This window comes from Pavona decussata, unplaced genomic scaffold, assembly GCF_977016875.1.
Source record: "Pavona decussata unplaced genomic scaffold, jaPavDecu1.1 SCAFFOLD_218, whole genome shotgun sequence".
Lineage (NCBI taxonomy): Eukaryota > Metazoa > Cnidaria > Anthozoa > Scleractinia > Agariciidae > Pavona > Pavona decussata.
The window spans coordinates 1000316-1021075 of NW_028145623.1; the positions used below are offsets into that span (position 1 = coordinate 1000316).

Consider the following 20760-nt stretch of genomic DNA (forward strand, 5'->3'; position numbering starts at 1 on the left):
TAACAGGGCTCATATTAATTATTAATAGTAACTGGTGCTGACAGGGTTATTCGGTTAACATAAATTTAGTCTAAATAGGGCTGTCATTACAGCTCTAGCTGATAGCAGCTAATTCATATTATGGCTTAAAAAATTTAATGATAAAAAGACAAGAGAAATAAGGACTTCTCTCTGTTAGTTTACATCCCTAGCCAAGGGTACGTCCATTCCTCTTTCGTGTTTCATAGCCATTTGCGAATTTTCACTTTCAAATTCATGAATAAGACCATCAAATACTTGATTGAATTAACTGCACTGCACATATTTACCTCCATAACAGGATTTGAAGCCAGGACTTTCTTTTCAACCTGGGTCTCTGTTGAAGCTCCACCCACTGACGCAAAGTATCTCATAGCATATTTAGCACTGACTGTCTTTCCTGCACCACTCTCACCACTCACAATAACTGACTGGTTCAATCCATCTCTATATAAGTACAACAAACAAACAGATATTAAATGTTATCAGGCCTGTGCATGGTGTTTTTCCCAAAAATTTAGCTGGCAGTACCTGTATATTTAACAGAGCTGTGTTAAAGTGCCTAGTACATGTAATTTGTTCTCTGCTACACTGTAGCTCAAAATTACCCAGCCAGATTTGGATCAGCACTACACTTCACAGAGAAAAATTTTGTTGAGCTTCTTTAGAATAGTCACTCCCTGTTGTTTCTAACTGAAATATGTGATGAAAAGTTGTGTTATATGGATGCGTATATTTGTGAAATTGTTTATAAATTACTTTTTCTATACCGAACACTCAAAAACAAGAGCAAGTAGGGCAGTCTCATACAGTACCGCTCAACAGTAAGTTGACAGTCTTGACTCATTATCCTCAAAACTTGATTTCCACATGTGGAGCAGCATTCAAGTTTCGAAAATCGAGAATCGAGGATTTTAACTCGAAATAAGGAGTTTTCAAATATGCAAACTCAAAAAGAAGTTTGAGGAAACTATTTTTTCTCGAAGAAACAACTTACAATAGCCATTATTTGCACACAAACTGTAAAAATTGGTACTTCGCATCAACCCCCATCGAGAGCACTTTATAACATTGGATGCATATAGTATGCATGAAACAACCAACATCTAAACCTTAAATTTTCAAGAATCAAGAATTAAGTCAGGAGACTCAAGGGACTGTGGACCCACTTACTTTTGAGCAGTACTGTATTTGTGCTGACTTTAGTTAATACAATTAAATATGTATATATACCGGTATATATCTTTTTCACTCTGGAGTACGACATTGTAACAAGTGCATTTGATTTATCACCTGGACATGGCTCTAAAAGCATCTTCAGCCACAGCAAAGATGTGTGGGTCCATGTCTCCCATGGATTGTCCACTGTATGCTGAAATGATGTCTGGGCCATACAGAGGAAGCTGTTGATAAGGGTTGATAGCAACCAGTACAATACCTACAGCAAAACAATTACAGCGTAAAAGGTTCTGCCAAGAATTTTTTATTAACTGTTAAATACTGGCACAACTCTTTAAACAGAAAGAAAAAGATTTACAAACTTCTTGTAAGAATAATATTTTAATACAAATCTTAATTCTACAATATGAAATGTCATATAAAAGCAACAAATAATATTTCAAATAATTCACATCAGTACCCCATGGAAGATGGAAAGTGAATTTGGGAAAAATCTCCTTTTAAAATGCTCTGTTTAAGAGCTTCTATGACAAAGCAACTTCTTCGCACCCAAAATATATGGAGGATATTACACAGCGGAGCGAAGATATGAATTTTATTTTTGAACTGTAAAAACAATATTTTACAAAGGAGTGCAGCGAGTAAAATATTGTTTTTAACATGAGAAAATAAAATTCATATCTTCAAGCCACCATGTTATTTTCTTATTATTTTGACAAATCTATTGCTCACCAATATCCTCAATAGTGAGGATATGGAAAATACGCCACTCAGGTCCCGGATGTAGTTTTGTATGAATTTTACAACTGGTGCATTTTCCAGTAAAACACTCGTGTTTATATAATAATAATTTATAATATTCGTTCTACAATAATATTATTACCCCTTCTTTAAAACAAACTACAGACTGATTTATTAACTTTTCACATTTTTTTTTACCAAATTCAAGTAGAATATGAAACAGTATTATGATTAACAAAGTGATTTCTCTCTATTTTCCAACAATACTGTATTGGACAGTGAATCTGTCCTATGATCTGATAATGATTCATATTGGACACTAAAACAGACTAAGGAAAGAAGATAAGGTGATCCAAATTAAAATTCCACTTAAAAATATAATTATAACCCATACTTGGCTGCTCAGAATAAATACCCTAAATAGAACTCGACCTAAGCGACACATTGCTTAATATGTACTTGTTTTGAATTCACTATAATTATCACTTAAATTGAGAAGCCCGATCTAACCTTGTTTGGCAAGGAGATAAATGAAACAGTGGAAACAAGCTTAACCTGAACCTTACCAGTGAAATTGCAAGTGTGGAAAATAAACAAACTGAACTTGAAAACCCTAAACAAGTTTGGATGAGGCATCTCAGTCCATACTTAATGTACATAGACATTGGAAGCCCACTAATAACAAGAATCATTAATGGTTTTTAAATGTAAGAATAATGACAATTTCAATATTGTTCATCATATTCAAATTGCTGGATGAAAATATTCGGCATTAACAATGTCCATTGAATCAAACATTTTCATCTAAAATTTTGCAATTTCAGTTCATCCACCCCTTGTTTTACGAAAACAATTTTCACCATTTAGTTCAAGCTGTAAATCTTAACAGTACTACACACCAGTAAAAAATTCAGACTACCTATCAAATTATTTTCAACATTCAGCTCATACTATTTCATATTCAATATTTTCCTGTTAAAACGTACATGTGTTAAATTATAGTCAGAATTTTTTCAGGCAGAATTTAATTTATGTCGAAAATACACTTCCCCTAAACAAAATACCTAATCAAATAAAAATGACAGGAATTAAACTTAATATCCAGCCAAGCGTTGAAATTTGCATTTTGAAAAATGGTTTAAGATTTATCGCCCCTTTTACGTTGCCTGAGGGGAAAGAATTTAAAATCCAAACAAAGGAAGCCAGTATGTGATAAGCTAAACAATACATGAAAACGAATTATAAACAAAACAAAGATTTTACGCCAGAAATAATCTACTACTTGTTTTATGCTCAAGCGCTGATTTTTCCGCAAAATAAACAAAAAGTTTCAACCTTCTGAACCATTAGTATCGCACCAATAAATTCACGAGAGAACATGAAAGTCATTAAAATTTTAGTTCTCATATTATGGTATTTCCGAAATCATTTACCAACCTAGAAAAACGAAATATACTTACCACAATAAGTGTATATTGCATTAGACTGCAGGAAACGTACTTGAAGATTGTACAAAACTATAGAAAAAAAAAATACACAGTACAAGTTAACAAAATGAATACAAGCCACCCACTTTGATTTTCTCGACACCTAATTTGAAGGTTAAGCTTTGCGAACGCAACATGAAATTCAAGAAGGTTTTAGTAAATGCAGTGAGTCTCATGAGAAAACAGCACAAAAGAAAATTTATTAAACTTCGTGAATGTGTGTACAAACAACAACCCAGCACGATTTGATTGATATTAAAATGCTTGTACAAACCTGCCGGTTCGTGTAAGTAGCTGAGGGTTGTAAGATCATTTTCGCCAACCAAAACTTCGGGGTTTCTTAAAGGAGGTAATTTTGATATATCCTTGGAAACATCGATTGTAATCTCCTGTTAAGAATAAATATATACAGTTTCAGCTAACGTAAGCACTTATAAACAAAAGAATCTCAAAACTTGTCAGGTTCCAAACGCTTGTCAAGTAGATTTGTAAATTGACGAAAATAAACTTACATTTCCGTCTTCAAGCTCAATTTCTAATATACCATCTTCCTTTAAATCTTTCGTTAATTCTCCGCCGATCCATACCACTTGACTGTGAGGAATCCAAACTCTAGCCTCCTGGAAACAGGAAAAAACCCGGGATATAAATTAGTGACAAATTTACGAGCTTTGCACCAGGCACTGGAGTTGAAAACAAGAACGAAGCCGTGAACCATACCTTTGTGTAGAGTTCTAACGTAGTCATTTTTGTTTGTCGTGAATTCTAAAAATCCATTTATGATTCTAAGATGTACTATGTACATCATGCACAAGGTTTGAGCAGTGAAATATCGGAGAGAAATGTAAAACAATTCGCGTCTACCGCCGCCATTTCCAATCTCGTACCCAGAGTCCTCAGGCTTTTTGGTCAGCGGGGCGGCGCCGGGAGAGACTCTGGGATAATGGAAAAATATCATTTTTTTGATTGGTCGTCTGCATAACAATGGAAGACCGACAGGAAGTCCGTTGGTCATTTGCGGAAGTTAACCAAACCGGAAACCCCCCTACCAACTTTCCTTGTTTTGGAGGGAGATTTGAAATGCCAAACTCGGAGTTTTGTAATTTTTATGTGTGTGTCACGGTTATTTTATTTTATTTTTTTCACACCAAAAATTAGAAACACTCCAATTCAAAGACAGGTTTTGAATTATGTCAGTGAAACAATTTCTAGCCGGCTAAACATCAGCCGTTTTATCGTAGGAAGTTTGCCACTACTGTCATACGACGGTAAATCACGGCAAAATGCAAACAGCTTAAACTGATTACTGTTGCTGTTATGAAAAATTATTTTCGGAAAAATATCATTGGTCAGTTTGGGAGAAAAAGCGGTAGGAGAACGAATTGGTGAAGCCGTTCGCAAGTATGGAAACATTAAACGTAATAGAGAGGACATTGGTGTCGTCAACGTTGTGAATAATTCGAACATGTTATTTACTAGTGAAGGTTATCATGGAAAAATAGAGAAGTTCTTTAACATCTATAAATTTTGTTGTGGATAAAAATTTGGAGATGACTGATCTGTTGTGGAGTGGAGTCCATCTCAGGTTTCCGTTTCGATTAATTCCCTTTCGGTTTTGCCACAAGGGAAACGCTGAAGACATCTTCACGATGATCAAACGCCGCACACGAGAGCAAAAGTTTCACTTTTTTCAGTCACGGCCCATTGGCCAGTTTGCCATTTCAGGCGGAGGTAATGGTGTGTTGAACATTTTTCTTAAATTTTGAGACATTTTGTTTTGAGAAATTTTGTCAGATTTTTTTCTCACTGTTCCATATTCCATGCAAAATAAGAACAATTAATTATTTGTCCTAAAAAGTGTATAAGGCCGTGGTTTTAGGTTACCTTCAGATGAAGTTTAATCTCAAATGTAATAGTACATACAGATTTGAAGTTTACTTTTACAGTATATAGGGGCAGTTGAGAATAAAGACTTGTTGCCTGTTACTCACAACCATCTTCTCTGCAAGAAAGTCAACATACTGTGACAGTGAAGAGTCACCCAACTTGACCAGTCAAAAAACATGTGTAGATAAATATACTGAAGCCTAAAGCTGGACTTCGAAATGCAGAAGTACCTTAAAATCTTTACATTTATTTATTTCCCACACGTACACAGACAAACAAATAAAAGAAAAAAAAAACTCAAGTAGTGGAGAGGATCAGGCTCAATAAAAGATACCATGAGGCTTATGAATATTAAGCCTCCCCAATCTTAAAACTGATATACAAAAGTTATTACATAATATATTGCTTGGAGTTTTTTTATAACTAAACAAATAATGTACACTGAGTTTAAAATAAAGATGGCAAAAATTTGAAGGTAATGATAGTTTAATTGTACTCTGTTAATGTACTGACATTAATATGTAAGTAAAAACAATCTAACTTTTTTAAAATATTATTTTTCCCTTCATCTGACAAAACATACAAATACTCCATATTTGAAGAAGTATGAGACAAGGAAACTGTGGGTTCCCTTGTAGACAAGTGTGCAATCATGCCTAAAGTACCAGTTGTTGAAAAAAAAAAAAATAGATGAGCGGTGGTGTGACTTTCTGACTTGTGCTATATGTTATAAGGAAGAACACCAAGTCTTCCCTTAAAGGGTTCAATTGGGACGCTATTATATTGAGGAGATACAAGAGAAGGCCCCTGCTCGATTTCATTCCACTGCAAGTGTACCCGTTGTACATAAACATGGAAGCCAAGTACCCCAAGTTTGTGTGGCATATGACCTGCAGATAATGCTTGCACAGCCTTGTGCAGAAAGTGACCACTTTCATCATAATTATATCCTTATCAAACACTCCACTTGTAATTGGTAAATTTACTGACATGATTATTTTGGCAGTGGATGGATTTTACTGAATAATTTGGTGAAAACAACCCCGTCTATCATTTCTTCATGTAATATTCATTCGTGTAATTATTATTGCTAGTAAATATTAGCAAGAAATTTGTGGTAGCCAGCGGGTTTAAGCATAAAAATTATACTTCTCAGTGAATCCTACCGTTTATTGTTATTTTGCACTGATAATCAAACAAAAGAAAAACTTTCAGACACTACAATACTAGCTTGCAAAAAAACTGCATTCAATATTTATTAAAGAGTGACAAGTCTATAAAATATGTTGAACATTTCAAGGATTCCAATATGGGTCCTTTACTCCCTTCCCCTTCCCTGTTAAGGGGTAACTAATAAAATTATGTGTAACCATTATCTCATCAAGTATGTAGAATTCTTAAGTATAATTTGTTAACAAAACTGTTAATTATAGAGTGATTATAGATGAAACATGAAGTTTTACAGTCAATGCTTGTTAGACCCTCCCCCCCCCCCCCCAAAAAAAAAAGAATTACTATTCAATCTATCTTATGGGTTAAAGAAACATCACTTATAGCCTTATTGTTTTTTCTGCTAACCAGCTAAAAAGAAATTTGAAACATCTTTTTAGATATATTATGAAAGGTGTTTGTCATCGTGGTTTAAAATGATAGATGAGTTAATCGTTTGTCTCACGATTGAGTCACAAGGATGTGGATCGCGACGTTTCGACCGCTATACTGCTGGTCTTCATCAGGCGATGGTGTCGAGTGATTGCGTGACAGTATAAGTAGCACCTTGGTTTGTGTTGATTGGTGCGTTTCGATCCTCTCTTAGGCTGTTGTTGATTGGAGGATTTCGATCCTCGTCGTTCAGACTAGAAAATTGTTCCCTCGGCCGTCCGCCTTGGTACCGATCGGTTGCTGTGTAGTTTGATCGTGGGCATCCACGCTTCCGGAATTTCAATTCCATTATCCCTATTGATGTTGTCAGGGTGAAGTCTTATGTGAATAGCCTCTTTAACCCTACGGGTGTACCAATGTGGGTCTCGGTCAATAAACTTAACCTCATCCCAGAGCGGATAGTGGCCCGTCGCATTGCTGTGTTCTGAAACGGCGGAGGATTGGGTTCGAGCAAGCCGTATGTCTCTATCGTGTTCCTTAATCCTTTCATGCATAGATCTTCCCGTCTCTCCAATATAGACCTTGCCACACTCACAGGGAATCTTGTAGACTACTCCGTCTTGTTTTGCAGGGTCGACAGTGTCCTTAGGTCGCACTAGGTGTGATCTAAGTGTTGTGTCAGATCTGAAAACTGTCCGTATGCCTTGCTGTTGTAGGCAACGGCGAAGAGCCTCTGATAACCCTTTGACGTATGGTAGCACCGCAGTAGATTTAATTTCAGGCGCTGGTTCTTTTGTGGCTGTTTGTTTCTTTGTTTTCGTAATGTTTTTCACAAACGAAAACGGATAACCGTTAGAAACAAGAACTGATGAGAGGTGTTTCTTTTCTTGCGAGACAACTGATGGTTTAGTTATGAGGTGTTTCGATCTATCGTACAGGCACTTGACAATACCGCGTTTTACAGATTGTGGGTGGTGTGAATCATACGCTAAGTATTGGTCAGTGTGTGTAGGCTTTCTGTAAACACTGGTAGAGAGGTAGCCATCCGAATCTCTAGTTACCAACGTGTCAAGAAAGGGTATGGTGTTGTTGGTCTCAGTTTCCATAGTGAAGCGGATCGTTGGTTGTTGACTATTGAGGTGTTGCAGGAAAATGTCAACTTTGTCTCGACTCAAGATGGTAAAGGTGTCATCCACATAGCGTTTCCAAATCTTAGGCATACAAGGCGTAGAAGTCAAAGCTTGTTCTTCAAAATCCTCCATGTAGAGGTTAGCTATGACAGCGGATACCGGGCTACCCATGGCTGCTCCCTCTTGTTGCTCATAAATTAATCCATCATACTGGAAGTATGTGGATCTTAGAACGAAATCCAAGAGGTCCGCAATCTGTGCAGGTGTTAAAGTCGTGCGGTTAGCAAGACACGGGTCAGCTTCTAGTTTCCGTAACGCGGCCTGTACGGCGCCTTCGATAGGTACGTTTGTGAACAGTGATTCTACGTCAAAAGACACCATGATCTCGCTCTCTAGTACCCTCTCACCGTTGATAGTGGACACGAAATGAGCTGAGTTGTTGACTGTATACTCTGATTTCCCTGTTAAGGGAGATAACACATCGGCTAGGTAGGAAGACAGATCATAAGCAAAGGTGTTCACACAAGAAACTATAGGTCTCAGAGGTGTATTTACCTTGTGTATCTTAGGAAGGCCATAGATTCTAGGTGGTTGCTTATGTTTGGGCCTGATCTTATTATATACGGACTCTGTCAGGTGCCCACCTCGCTTCAGGTTCAGAAGCTTTTCAGTCAACTTTCGGCTCAAACGGTCCGTTGGGTCTTTATTAAGAAGTCGGTATGGACCCTTCCCAATCAGTGCTTTCAGTTTATCGTCATAGGTGTTTTTGTCTAACACTACACTGGCACGACCTTTGTCTGCCGGGAGAATCATAATGTTCTTATCCTCTTTTAAACCTTTGAGAGCTTGTTTCATCTCCCTGGTGATATTAGGTTCAGGAGGCTTAGCCTTCTGGAGGATAGAGTTTACGTTTCTCCTGACAGTGTCTGCCTGTTCTGCGTCAAGTGGTCTTATTGCAGATTCAACCTTGGCAACTATCTCAGTGGCTTGGATGCTTGTAGGTGTTACAGCAAAATTTAACCCTTTCTGTAGTAAAGATACCTCAGCGTCGCTTAAGGACCTGGAGGATAAGTTGATAACCCATTTGGATTTGTCAACTTGAGGTGTTCTGTCAACATGAGGTGTTCTAGTCGTAGAAACAGAAGACTGTTTCTCGATCAACAGGTTATCGAACTTTCGTTTCTGTCTGTCTCTGGTCTTATTAAACAGTCGTTTTGTGTTGCAACTGATCTTTTCAAGTATTTCAGAAGCATCTTTAGGCGAAAGAGTGGCTGTTATACTCTTCGCTGTAGAGTGGCTATCTTGCATCGCATTTCCCTTAGCCCTCTGAGCTAGTCTGATTCTCTCTCTTAGCAATCTCAAGGATGCTAGTTCGGCTACTCTGTGACCGCCTTTGGTTGGAACTGGCGAACGGACCCGAAGGTCTCTAGGAACAACGTGGTTCCTTACGCACCTTATGAGAAAGGTGAGGTGGTTAGCATATCGCGCGAGCTTGCGTGAGCAACGCTCGTGTCGACGAATCAACCTTAGGGCTGTGCGCCCATATTTCAGGTCAATATTATGAAAGGTGAAAACACTTCACGCTTCACTATGGAAACTGAGACCAACAACACCATACCCTTTCTTGACACGTTGGTAACTAGAGATTCGGATGGCTACCTCTCTACCAGTGTTTACAGAAAGCCTACACACACTGACCAATACTTAGCGTATGATTCACACCACCCACAATCTGTAAAACGCGGTATTGTCAAGTGCCTGTACGATAGATCGAAACACCTCATAACTAAACCATCAGTTGTCTCGCAAGAAAAGAAACACCTCTCATCAGTTCTTGTTTCTAACGGTTATCCGTTTTCGTTTGTGAAAAACATTACGAAAACAAAGAAACAAACAGCCACAAAAGAACCAGCGCCTGAAATTAAATCTACTGCGGTGCTACCATACGTCAAAGGGTTATCAGAGGCTCTTCGCCGTTGCCTACAACAGCAAGGCATACGGACAGTTTTCAGATCTGACACAACACTTAGATCACACCTAGTGCGACCTAAGGACACTGTCGACCCTGCAAAACAAGACGGAGTAGTCTACAAGATTCCCTGTGAGTGTGGCAAGGTCTATATTGGAGAGACGGGAAGATCTATGCATGAAAGGATTAAGGAACACGATAGAGACATACGGCTTGCTCGAACCCAATCCTCCGCCGTTTCAGAACACAGCAATGCGACGGGCCACTATCCGCTCTGGGATGAGGTTAAGTTTATTGACCGAGACCCACATTGGTACACCCGTAGGGTTAAAGAGGCTATTCACATAAGACTTCACCCTGACAACATCAATAGGGATAATGGAATTGAAATTCCGGAAGCGTGGATGCCCACGATCAAACTACACAGCAACCGATCGGTACCAAGGCGGACGGCCGAGGGAACAATTTTCTAGTCTGAACGACGAGGATCGAAATCCTCCAATCAACAACAGCCTAAGAGAGGATCGAAACGCACCAATCAACACAAACCAAGGTGCTACTTATACTGTCACGCAATCACTCGACACCATCGCCTGATGAAGACCAGCAGTATAGCGGTCGAAACGTCGCGATCCACATCCTTGTGACTCAATCGTGAGACAAACGATTAACTCATCTATCATTTTAGATATAGTTTTGTAACTGATGGTATGACAAATTTAAATGATTTTGAATTATTATTTTGAATGTGTATTTCTATTGTTCTAGACATTTGATCAATGCAGCTGATAAGGCTTGGTCCAGTCCCACAAACATTATGCAATATGCTGGATGACTTACATTGTGGCCTAATAGACAATCAGAGCCCAGGAAGGGCTTGAAATAAGAGTCACGTTTGACAATTTTCAGTTTTAGTTTATAGCTAACATTATTGTCAAGGGACCACAAATTCCCACAAGTGCTGGATAATTTACACAGTTCAGCAAAGGTCTCACAACACTGTGCCAATCATTCAGGATATTGGGGAGTTTGACAATAGTAATCATCTGTCGTCAAAGCAAGAGCTGCAAGATCAGAGAGGAGATTATATTATACAATTCAGCAGAGTGTTGGTTGAGTATAATACTTCCCAGAAAGAAAGAAAGAAAAACTCCAAAGCTGCTCTTGAATTCATGGCATGTATTAAATATGCTGATGTTGAAATTGTACTAGCTTGCACTCGAACACATATGACTTTCTTAAATTCACTTTAAGAAAAGCGTACACACAATTCAGTCTAATAAAATTAACAATTTTTGGGACAAAAAAAACCTTAATTTACGACAGTAAATATTACTAGTACTAATATTAAGAGGTGATTTAAATTATTGTCAAATGGTAACATGTATGTGTTCATTGAATCCCATTTGGACGTAAACTGTTAAGGGAAGGGGAGAAGGTAATTTGAACATAAATTCAATACACAGTCAGCTGCTCAGTTCTGTGAGAGGAGAGGTGATGGTTCCTTTTTTATTTGTAAGTATAAACAGTAATAAAGAAATATGTTACTTGTCTGTTGTAGCAACGTCGAATCAAGTCCACCTTTCGCTCGCTCTTACATGAAAAAAAATCCAGTTGCTTTGATCCGCTCTTACGGGAAAAAAATCTACTTCCTTTTGATCGCGTGGAAAAATCAATTTTGGCTTTCTCGAACACTTTCAAGACCCGATAAAACCTTCAGGCCCAATAACAATAACACGGCTGCCTTTTTGGGGCATTTGACTTCCGTTTTAATCGTAAGCATGCGCACTAAGACCGGAATCCTACGTTTTCTGGGATAAGAAATTCCATTATCCCAGAGTCTCTCCTGGCGCCGCCCCGCTGACCAAAAAGCCTGAGGACTCTGGGTACGAGATTGCGCCATTTCGAGAGACGGGAACGCTCATGCCGTAGCCGCTGACCAACTGTACTATTGTTTCTTCGCGGGTCGAGGGACGGGTTGATTTCGTCTGAACGAAGGTTAATTAACAATTTTTTTTTTTTTTTAATTATCGGTCGAGCTAAACAGAAAAGTTTGAGCTCGAAAGCAACGTTCGCTATCTTCTCGTTCCGGGAGAGTAAACTAACTACTTAAAAATGGGTTGCTCAGAGTCCCGCGGAGGGGAAGGGGGGGGGGGGGGGGGTAGAGGGTGACTTCCCTAGCTATATTATTAGCTAAACAGGTATGTGCGACACAGAAAGGTATGGTTTTTGAGTCGTTTTTGTCTGAACTAGGAATAGATTGTTAACTTTTTTGGTTTAAAAGTCTGAAAACGTTTTTGGAGTATCCGAGTTTACTGCAACGGGGATGGATTAGAGAAACCAGGCCCCAGTTGTTCAAAGGGGGGATAATTTTATCAGTAGTACAGTACCGCTTCCAGACCTCTATTTTCATTGGTCCACTAGTACTGGATAGTTCGCTATCCGGCAGATAAAATGTGCGCAAGATTTTCCTGATAGTCCTATAGTTTGTGAATAGAGTAGAAGCATTTGTCAAATTTAAGAAAGGAATTGTATGGAACGGCGGTTGCCAAAAGCATTGGTTGGAGTACATTTGCAATGCTGGATACCGACTTATCCAGTGGATAAAGTTATCCGCTCTTTGAACAACTTGGGTCAGGTCGAGAGGCACCGGAAAATTACCTGTTCTTCAAGAAATTTTAAAGATTTCATGTCTAATTGGGTTAATCCAAAAACACCGTTAGTATAACGGCGCTTTTTACTGTTTCATGTGCAACCCGCTGAATGAACATCCTAAGTGATATTAAAATCAGTAATTGACACCCCAAAGGGAGACGACAAACATCCCCGTCCTTTGGAGTCCTCCCGCCCGGCCCGTAGCCTCCCTCGCGCGGGGGGAGACGCTCTTTTGGCTCGTCACGCAATCTTTCCTCAACAACGAGAGGAAAGATTGCGTGGCGAGCCAAAAGAACCAGCCTGCGATCCGCGAGGGAGGTTTAAGATTTAATATGAAAATCTGTAAGAAAATCTATAAGAACGTCTTATTTTGGTGCTGAGGCTCAACGTTCTTCTACTCAATTTGTGCAAGATCTTCTTAGTTATAGTTTAGTTTGGTAGGGGTGTGCAGGTCAGTTCTCCAAACCCTGATCCTATATCAGACTAAACTTTAATTTAAGGATCGCATTCATAGAATCGATATTTGCTTGGGTCATGATCAGTAGAATGCAATGGTACATATTTTAGGGGTAAGAACCACGCCCAGGTTGGGCTTTAATTTCAGATTATCCGACAAAACGCGACTGAACCGTGTTTTTTCCAGTCAATGTTTAAACAGCGTCCTCACAAGGGAATACGTTGTCCGGCTGTTGAATGCACATTTTGATATTCTAGGTTTGACTCAATGTGGCTTCTAAATCCAGTCGAACAATCAATTTTAGGCTTTCCCTCGGTGTAAGAACCTACAAAACTCACAGCTTACCTAAAACAAAGGAAAAAATAACGTCAAAACAATAAAACACAGGGAGGAAAACAATAACCTACGGCACAAGGAAAAACCGTCAGGTTCTTACACCAACGTAAATCCCAATTCTAGCAAAGAAGAATGACTTTTATAGGCGGATTGGGAAAAGCATTTCCAGATGTAAAAAATAAAAGTACCACAGAAAATCAATGACAAAGAAGGCAAAGCGTTGGAAAGAAATCCTGAACAAATTTAACTCCCAAAATCCAAACGGGACATAAATTAGATGCAAGGATGCTGGTGTGGGACGATTCGTCGTGAATCCCAAGGGAAAAAAATGGTGGAGGACGTTAGCCGAATAAACGCATCGCTCTTACAAACGGCTTGCATTTTGGACCGACGTTGATGGATTAAAAATGCTTTCTGTTAATAAATGCCATAACATTTTCTTTCCTTTTTTTTCCTTTTTTTTGTTGCATATATGATCCTAATGTGAGTACAATCGATGGCCCCGATCATACCTGGGAAGTGTGCAAGGTCATCAAAATTTCTCTTGGTGTCAGTCAAGTTATGAGGGAATGAATGACAGGAAAACTATAGAAACACCAAATAAATCGCCAATAACCCGCTCGAAAGTTCCAGTTGCGTAAACTGATTTCAAAACAATTCGAACTTGCTCCATTGGTGTTAGCGGTAGACCTCTTCTTGACTGATGTTAAGGATCTTCAGTAATCCAAATTTTTACGAGGTCAATGACCGAGTCCTTTCTGAAACGAAAACGCCATGTATTCCTCTAAAGGGTTAAATCTGTCCCTAAGGCGCCGAATTTGTGGTAAATGTATATTACGTCCGTTCGCGTACTCTCTTAACCGGTCTGTAGCGCAGTAGTCCGTCCATTTCAAAATGGCTGTCCATGAAATTGCTGTTAAACAGCGGTTAAACCTACCTGTGAGCAGGCCTAACTTCCTCTTGGTTCCTTATTCGGTGTTTAAACGTGGTCTGAACACAGTTATGGAGAAACAACGTTTAAATAATCGGTATTCATGGTTGAAACATGGGTTAGTCGGCGACTTTCATAAACGCTGTCTAAAGTTCGTTTACGGTCTCCAAAAGATACGGGGGTTTTTACAGACCATAGCGTCATTATTTTACAGTTTAACGTACGTACGGCTCTGTCAATAGAATGACGATATAAAATTACTGACTGGCATCAATGGAAAGACACGTTTCTTACAGCGCGCGGTCTCTGACTATATACAGACCAAGAGGCTAAAGGGACGGAATCCCATACCTTGGGTGTCTGGTGCCATACTTAATTTGATCAAGAAAAAGGAATCTATGAGACAAAAGCTGAAACTATCTCCATCGAGCCACCTAATGGAGAAGTTAAAAAACTTGCACAAAACAGTTAAGCACATGCTGCAGAACAGCCGTGACGAGTTTCTTGGTCCCGTCGAGTCCGACCTCAACACAAACTCAAAGCGTTTTTGGTCTGAATTCCAACTCGCATACAATTCCTGATCGAGTCCCGACGCTAATATCAGCCAGTGCATCCGCTGACCCAGGTAATCGCACGCCGTTAAGATCTTCAGCAACATGAAAATCCTCGGGGAATAATCAATCTGTTTACTCCAACTTCGCATCAGTTTTCGCCCATGACACCCCCTCCTCCACCCCCCTCCCCCGTTCATCTGCATCTGACAGGGGGTGGTGTGAGGGATGATCACGCTTAGAACAGTAACCGAGACATTACTACGTGACGAAGAATCAACTTACGAGAGCGTCAGCCGTACGTTATATTCAAAGAACTTTCTACTTTATAACAAATGACAACGTTTCAACATTAATTTGGGTATTTTTGTAACGAGACGCATGCAGATCATTGATTAGACAAAAGTAATTACTGACTTGACTTAGGATTATTTTATTATTATTTTTTTATTTCACTAAACACAAGTTCCAAAAAAAAGTACGAACAGAAAGGAAAGACACAGAGAGGTAGAGAGGGAGCTCATGGAGCTTATAGAACAAAAGGCCGCTCCTTTATATATATCAGCTATATATCACAGTGCTGTTACATAAATTACTAGCTAGTTAACAACCGAGAATGAGTTCGTTACGGGAAAATCTCAAACTGAGGCCCTGCCGTATTGACCGAGCGATAGCGAGGTCAATACGGCATGTTTGAGATTTCCCTTCACCAACGAACGGTCGAGGTTATTAACTTGTTTATTATATGGCTTTCCTGGCTTTCCTTTTTAAGGGAAAAAAAAAAAGCATTTCAGTTCAAACCTAATCCTAATTTGTATAATCCGTAATCGGCCCGTGGGCTTAACGGGTGCGTAATGAATGCTCGCTCTTAGCCAATCAGAGCACGCGTTATATCGGCCACTAGCCTAAACCGTAAAATAAAAATTGATAAATGATATACAGTTAAGGACGGTGCCTACTAATACCGAAGTATTCTTGCGCGGTTTATGATTATGCGGGAAAAGAAGATCTTAGGAAGGACTTTTGTAATCCAAGAAGAAAATTGGGGGTAGCCACGCATATTTAAGAGATAATTAAGCAACAATTATTTTAAAAAGCCGTCAAATACAAAGCAAGGTATGGCGTTTTTTTTTCTAAACTGAAGCCTTATTATCTCTGAAAAATGCATCGTTGCCCCCAATTTTCATTTTGGATACCAAGAGCACTTGCTGAGTTCTACTTTCTCTGCTTATTTTAAACCGTGCAAAAACATCCCTGTTTTAGTAAGTACCACCCATAGGAAATCCGAGAATCTCTAGATGCGTAGAAAGTATGCGCAGTAGTAAAAGTAAGGACCATCGTTAAAACAATCACAAACAAATAGATGGAAAACGATCAATAAACGGCTGAGAAAAGGTGGATAATGATGATAACAGATTTAGTAGTTACTACAAATATATTGTTTTAGGCTAGATTTAAGGACGAAAGAGATATCGAGTTGATTCCATAAAAAGACAAGCTAAAACCGACCATGAGCACTTCTTGTCTCATGGTAATTACTTAATGTTTTTTAAAAGGGCGATATAGCAGCTCTTACGAGGTCACACGTGATTGGCTTGCAACCATTTTAAAAAACAATACAACAAACTGAACAGAACAATACAGTAACTCCAACCCTAAAAACAATAACAGCTGCTACACAATTATAGCAATAACAAGCTTACGAGAGCTCTTGTTGTATTTGGAGCGATAGTGTTTCACACCCGAATGATCTTCAAATTTCTTTTTTGGAATATTCACGGAAGCGTTTTAATCTACTTAATCCGAGGGAAGATTTTATCGAAGGCGTTTATTCGAATACATACGACACAATGAGAACGCAAAGCAGAAACGAGCGCAAGACAATGGCTGCAAATGGAACAGAAAAGAAATCTCAAGACAAGTTGATTCTATTTTACCGCATTTTATTCATTTAATTTTACAGCCTGGTCAAACTTGAAATCCTCTTTAAGTATTATACCTTTAAGAGGTGATCGCGTCATAACTGTATGTGGGTATAAAATAACTTTACTAAGCTATACGAAAATGCTAAATAAAACTAGTAAAGCACGTGACATCTGTTACATTTTGACTTTCCAGCTAACCATTTTTAGTGTTTTTAAGCTTTTAAATCGTCTTAAGGATTTAATTATAATTTTTTTCGGTTACAAAGCCCTTCAGGTAAGAACTTAAAATTTTATCTAATACTCTAGCATAAGAATAAATTGTTAATTTCAGCAAATTTAATTTACTCGTCAAGCTTGTAAGCTAGAATCGTATTCCAGGCAACCAGGTGTTCCTCGACCAAGCACTTCAAGGGGTAACCGGTGTTGTCACTGGGGCTGAGAAAAGAGCAAAATTAAAATACAATACAATTTTTTTATTCAGTCCGATATATTATGACTATCCACTGATGGTATATAGTGTCCGCATTATTTTACTCGAAGAAATAGAATGCAATTTCAGGTTTATACTTACCTGTAATCAACCGAGTTCGAGGTCCGTACTGTAAGGTACGGACCGAGTTTTTTCCCGTTGATATATGGCCCAACCGCGAAAAATCAACGGAGACAAACGAAGATCATACACTTTCAGCACGGACCGAGAAAACGAGGTTAGTAAGATATTTATTAATCTCTGAGGCTAATCGGGTGCGCGGGAAAAGTTTAGCGGGCCGTACAGTGAAATACGGCCCGCAAAATTGAGCAATCACACCGCGCGTACTATCTGAGCTGAGAGATATAATAAAACGCAGTAGGATACTGACACAACACAACACGTTACGATACAATATTTGATATTACTAAAAAGATCTAAAAACTGGATCATTGAAAAATTTAATTTAATACCAGGGATTTGACTGGCTTAGTGGTCATGGTATATGAGCCATTATACCATGCCCGAGAAATAGTAACCACGAAATTGTCTTCTGGTTGTTCTTGCCAAGCGAAATCAGTAAGATCTAGCAGTTATTCTTGATTGTTTTTCAGTGAAACAATTATTACACCGGCCACGCTTGTTGGAGACTATCCAGCATCTCATATGCAACATGTGGATTAATCTTATGGTGGTGATTTAAATTATCACAGTCATCAGGTTTAGCTTTTTATTACACCCATTTTGAAATCACTAGTGATCCTTGCAATCTGATTGGCTCTCAACAGTGCTATTTATTCCCAAATTGCACCTTTTTTTGCTCTAAATCGCATCCTTTCTTTAGCCCATCAAAATAGAAATGAAGTAAAAAAAATAGAATATTAATATTGACAATGATACTCTATGATTTCAAAATAGGTGTAATAAAGTGGTAACTGAACTTTGTGTCGTGCAATTTTGGTCTGAAATCATACTGACTTGTGATTCGCGCTGCGCGCTCGTTCGATTTTGAAATTACGCGTACGATTTCAGACCAAATTGCACTCCACTCAGTTCAATTATCATTATATATCGATATTGTTTTTACACACTTGATCATTTTGGTTCAAGAAAAATACGCAAAAAGTTTCTAATTATCGTAATTATTATCGTCATCATCACCATTGTTATATTCCGAGCGCACCAAGAGAAATAATTTCATAAGTGCATTCAGTGTATACCTTGCTTTGTTGGTTTAATTTCTAGTTAGCATAACGCGGCTGGTTACAAAGTGTGGTATCATGCAGTACCCTTGTAACTTATCTCTACCCTTCTTGTTTTGTCGCCTTTTTTCTTAACGTAAATACACAAGAGTAACTAGCAAGACCAGCATAAAAATAATCACCTGAGGGTGATGTTGCCACTTCTTCAAGCAGCTCCTCGGCCTCCTCACGTAAACACAGCAAGCATTTCTCTTTGCATTCTTCCAAACCTCCGGATGAGCAGCTGCGTTGAGTACGACTCGAAGCCAGAAAGGTGTTAGCATCATTTTCGCTCAACTGAATGCTTCCTGCAAAAATAGTTAAGTGCGACTGTGGTAAACAAGTGAAAACAAAAAAGGTAATTTATAATCAGGTGTCCTAAACATGCAGGGCCGGGTTGTTCGAAAGATGATTAACGCTAATCCACGATTAGAAGTTAAGGTGGCAGAACACAGTTTGCGCGCGCTTTACAGATTCTGTTAGTGATGCTATTAAGCGCGCGCTAGGGTTGTGGTAAACAAATTCTATCGATCCCTCGATTTTATACCAAATGGATCACAAAAGTGAGTTTTGCTCTTAAAATAACTCAGTTTCTCGTTTGTGAATCCCTCTTCGATCATTTATCACCGAACAAAGAAAGTGAGTTCACGAAGAACTAATCCTTTTTGCATGCTTTATATCTCTGCTGAGAAAACCTAATTAAAAGCCACGCATGCGCATTTGACCAAAAAATTGCGACTGGTTGTTTTAATGGAAATGAACTGTTTTCTATGGAACCACTCGTTAGAATTTCGTGAAATTTGACAAAACAGTAGTTCTCTAAAAGCGTAACTCGCCTACAAACAAAAACCAAAATCTAACAGAGGGTAACTTCCAAAAACATTAAAGTGTGAAACCAACATTTACATACATTTCCTATGTGCCGACCGTGCAATTTTAGCAGAGCGCACTTCTTTGAAAGGCCTTTTCTTTTTCGCGTGTAAGACTGAGGATAGATGAACTGTACTATCTGCAAATTTCCGCTTATTTCCGTAAAAAGCAGTACACAGGCAGCAAAGTGGCGCCTCACTTACATAGAAAAAGGTTCTGAAGTCTCGATCAATTTTATCCTCATAGTATCACGATTCTCGGATTATTTGGCTAACTTTTGTCCTTCGAGATATCAATGTGAATAATTTTAAGTATTCATGTTGGTACACAAAAGAAACCGTCTCAACTGAAAATCAGTCCGTGACGGGTTCAAATCTTCCAGCGGGATTTTTCATGGTACCATCCCGAACACACCAAAATAACAAATTGTCTGAAAACCGAACGCAAAGGCCTAAAGTTGTCATCAGTAAATTAAAAGATAAAGGAATTGTTTTTTCAAGGTTATACACGCATTTCAGGAGACAATTAAAGGGTGTATATTTGTTTGTTTGTTTGTGTTTTGTTTTGAACTTTTGTTTTTGCCAAGCCTTTGGCTGTAACCGTACGTATAAATCACGCGATCAATATCAGGGACATTTTTGAAAGCGGTTTTTGGTAAAGTTCTGGCAAAATACATAAGCACGTGGATGAAAACTTAGAAACCGAGTTAGTATAATTGCACACCCTTTGCAGCATTGGGTGGAACTTTCAAGTAGCCACAGATTAGAGGTTTGCTTCAAAAGCCGACCGTTATATTGTTGTCCCTAAACTGAGAGCACAATACTGACACGAGTAGCTAAATGGTGAAGGATTCTTTTCAACTCGGCTGCGAATTTGACCTTTGTAAAGGTGAACCAAAGTCATACGGAGTTCGATTGACCTGAAATAAAAGTTTTCACAGTTTTCCTCCGATTTTATGTCTTGATTTTTAAGCAATTGTAACCAAGCTGCACTCACGTTTTTCCTTTTTGGATTCTGAGCTCTTTCCTTCCGAGAGGCAGTACACAATCAGCAAGGCAACAAGCAAAGTCGCTTGAACATAAAAACGATTCCCCTTCATCTTGACCAGCTTATGTGCAGTGTATCAAAGATTTATAACTGCATGTAGTGTTTCAGCTATTTGACCCTAATTACACGGCCTATGTCACTGACAACATACGAGGTCAAAAATGGGCTTCTGTTTGCGGTTTCACGATATGTGGAATTTTGCACATTAACGGATCGGGAGATGATTTGAGTTGTCCCCCCGCTGCTAAGGCTTGGCTGTTTTAAT

The 20760-nt window shown here is 38.7% G+C and overlaps 2 protein-coding genes across 3 annotated transcripts in view; both read right to left on the bottom strand.

Annotated features, from left to right (window-relative positions):
* The window catches only part of LOC146459627 (unconventional myosin-Va-like), a 32208-nt gene extending 27908 nt beyond the window's left edge, over positions 1-4300 (bottom strand). For both annotated transcript variants that reach the window (XM_085089212.1, XM_085089211.1), the window contains exons 1-6: positions 4146-4300; positions 3938-4045; positions 3700-3814; positions 3399-3455; positions 1312-1456; positions 309-465 (exon numbers count right to left, since the gene is read on the bottom strand). In XM_085089212.1, the coding sequence (XP_084945338.1) occupies positions 309-465; positions 1312-1456; positions 3399-3455; positions 3700-3814; positions 3938-4045; positions 4146-4172 (609 nt within the window). In that variant the 5' untranslated portion in view covers positions 4173-4300. The remainder of the gene's footprint in view (positions 1-308; positions 466-1311; positions 1457-3398; positions 3456-3699; positions 3815-3937; positions 4046-4145) is intronic.
* A 2624-nt stretch (positions 4301-6924) lies between these two features.
* LOC146459628 (uncharacterized) lies at positions 6925-9586 on the bottom strand. Its single transcript, XM_085089257.1, has one exon. It carries the CDS (start codon positions 9350-9352, stop codon positions 7169-7171), a length of 2184 nt encoding a protein of 727 aa, XP_084945383.1. The 5' UTR covers positions 9353-9586; the 3' UTR covers positions 6925-7168.
* Positions 9587-20760: the final 11174 nt, after the last annotated feature.

Bases quoted from the DNA above. Each gene is read 5' to 3' on its own strand.
- LOC146459628 (XM_085089257.1), bottom strand. From the start codon at position 9,352: ATGCAAGATAGCCACTCTACAGCGAAGAGTATAACAGCCACTCTTTCG.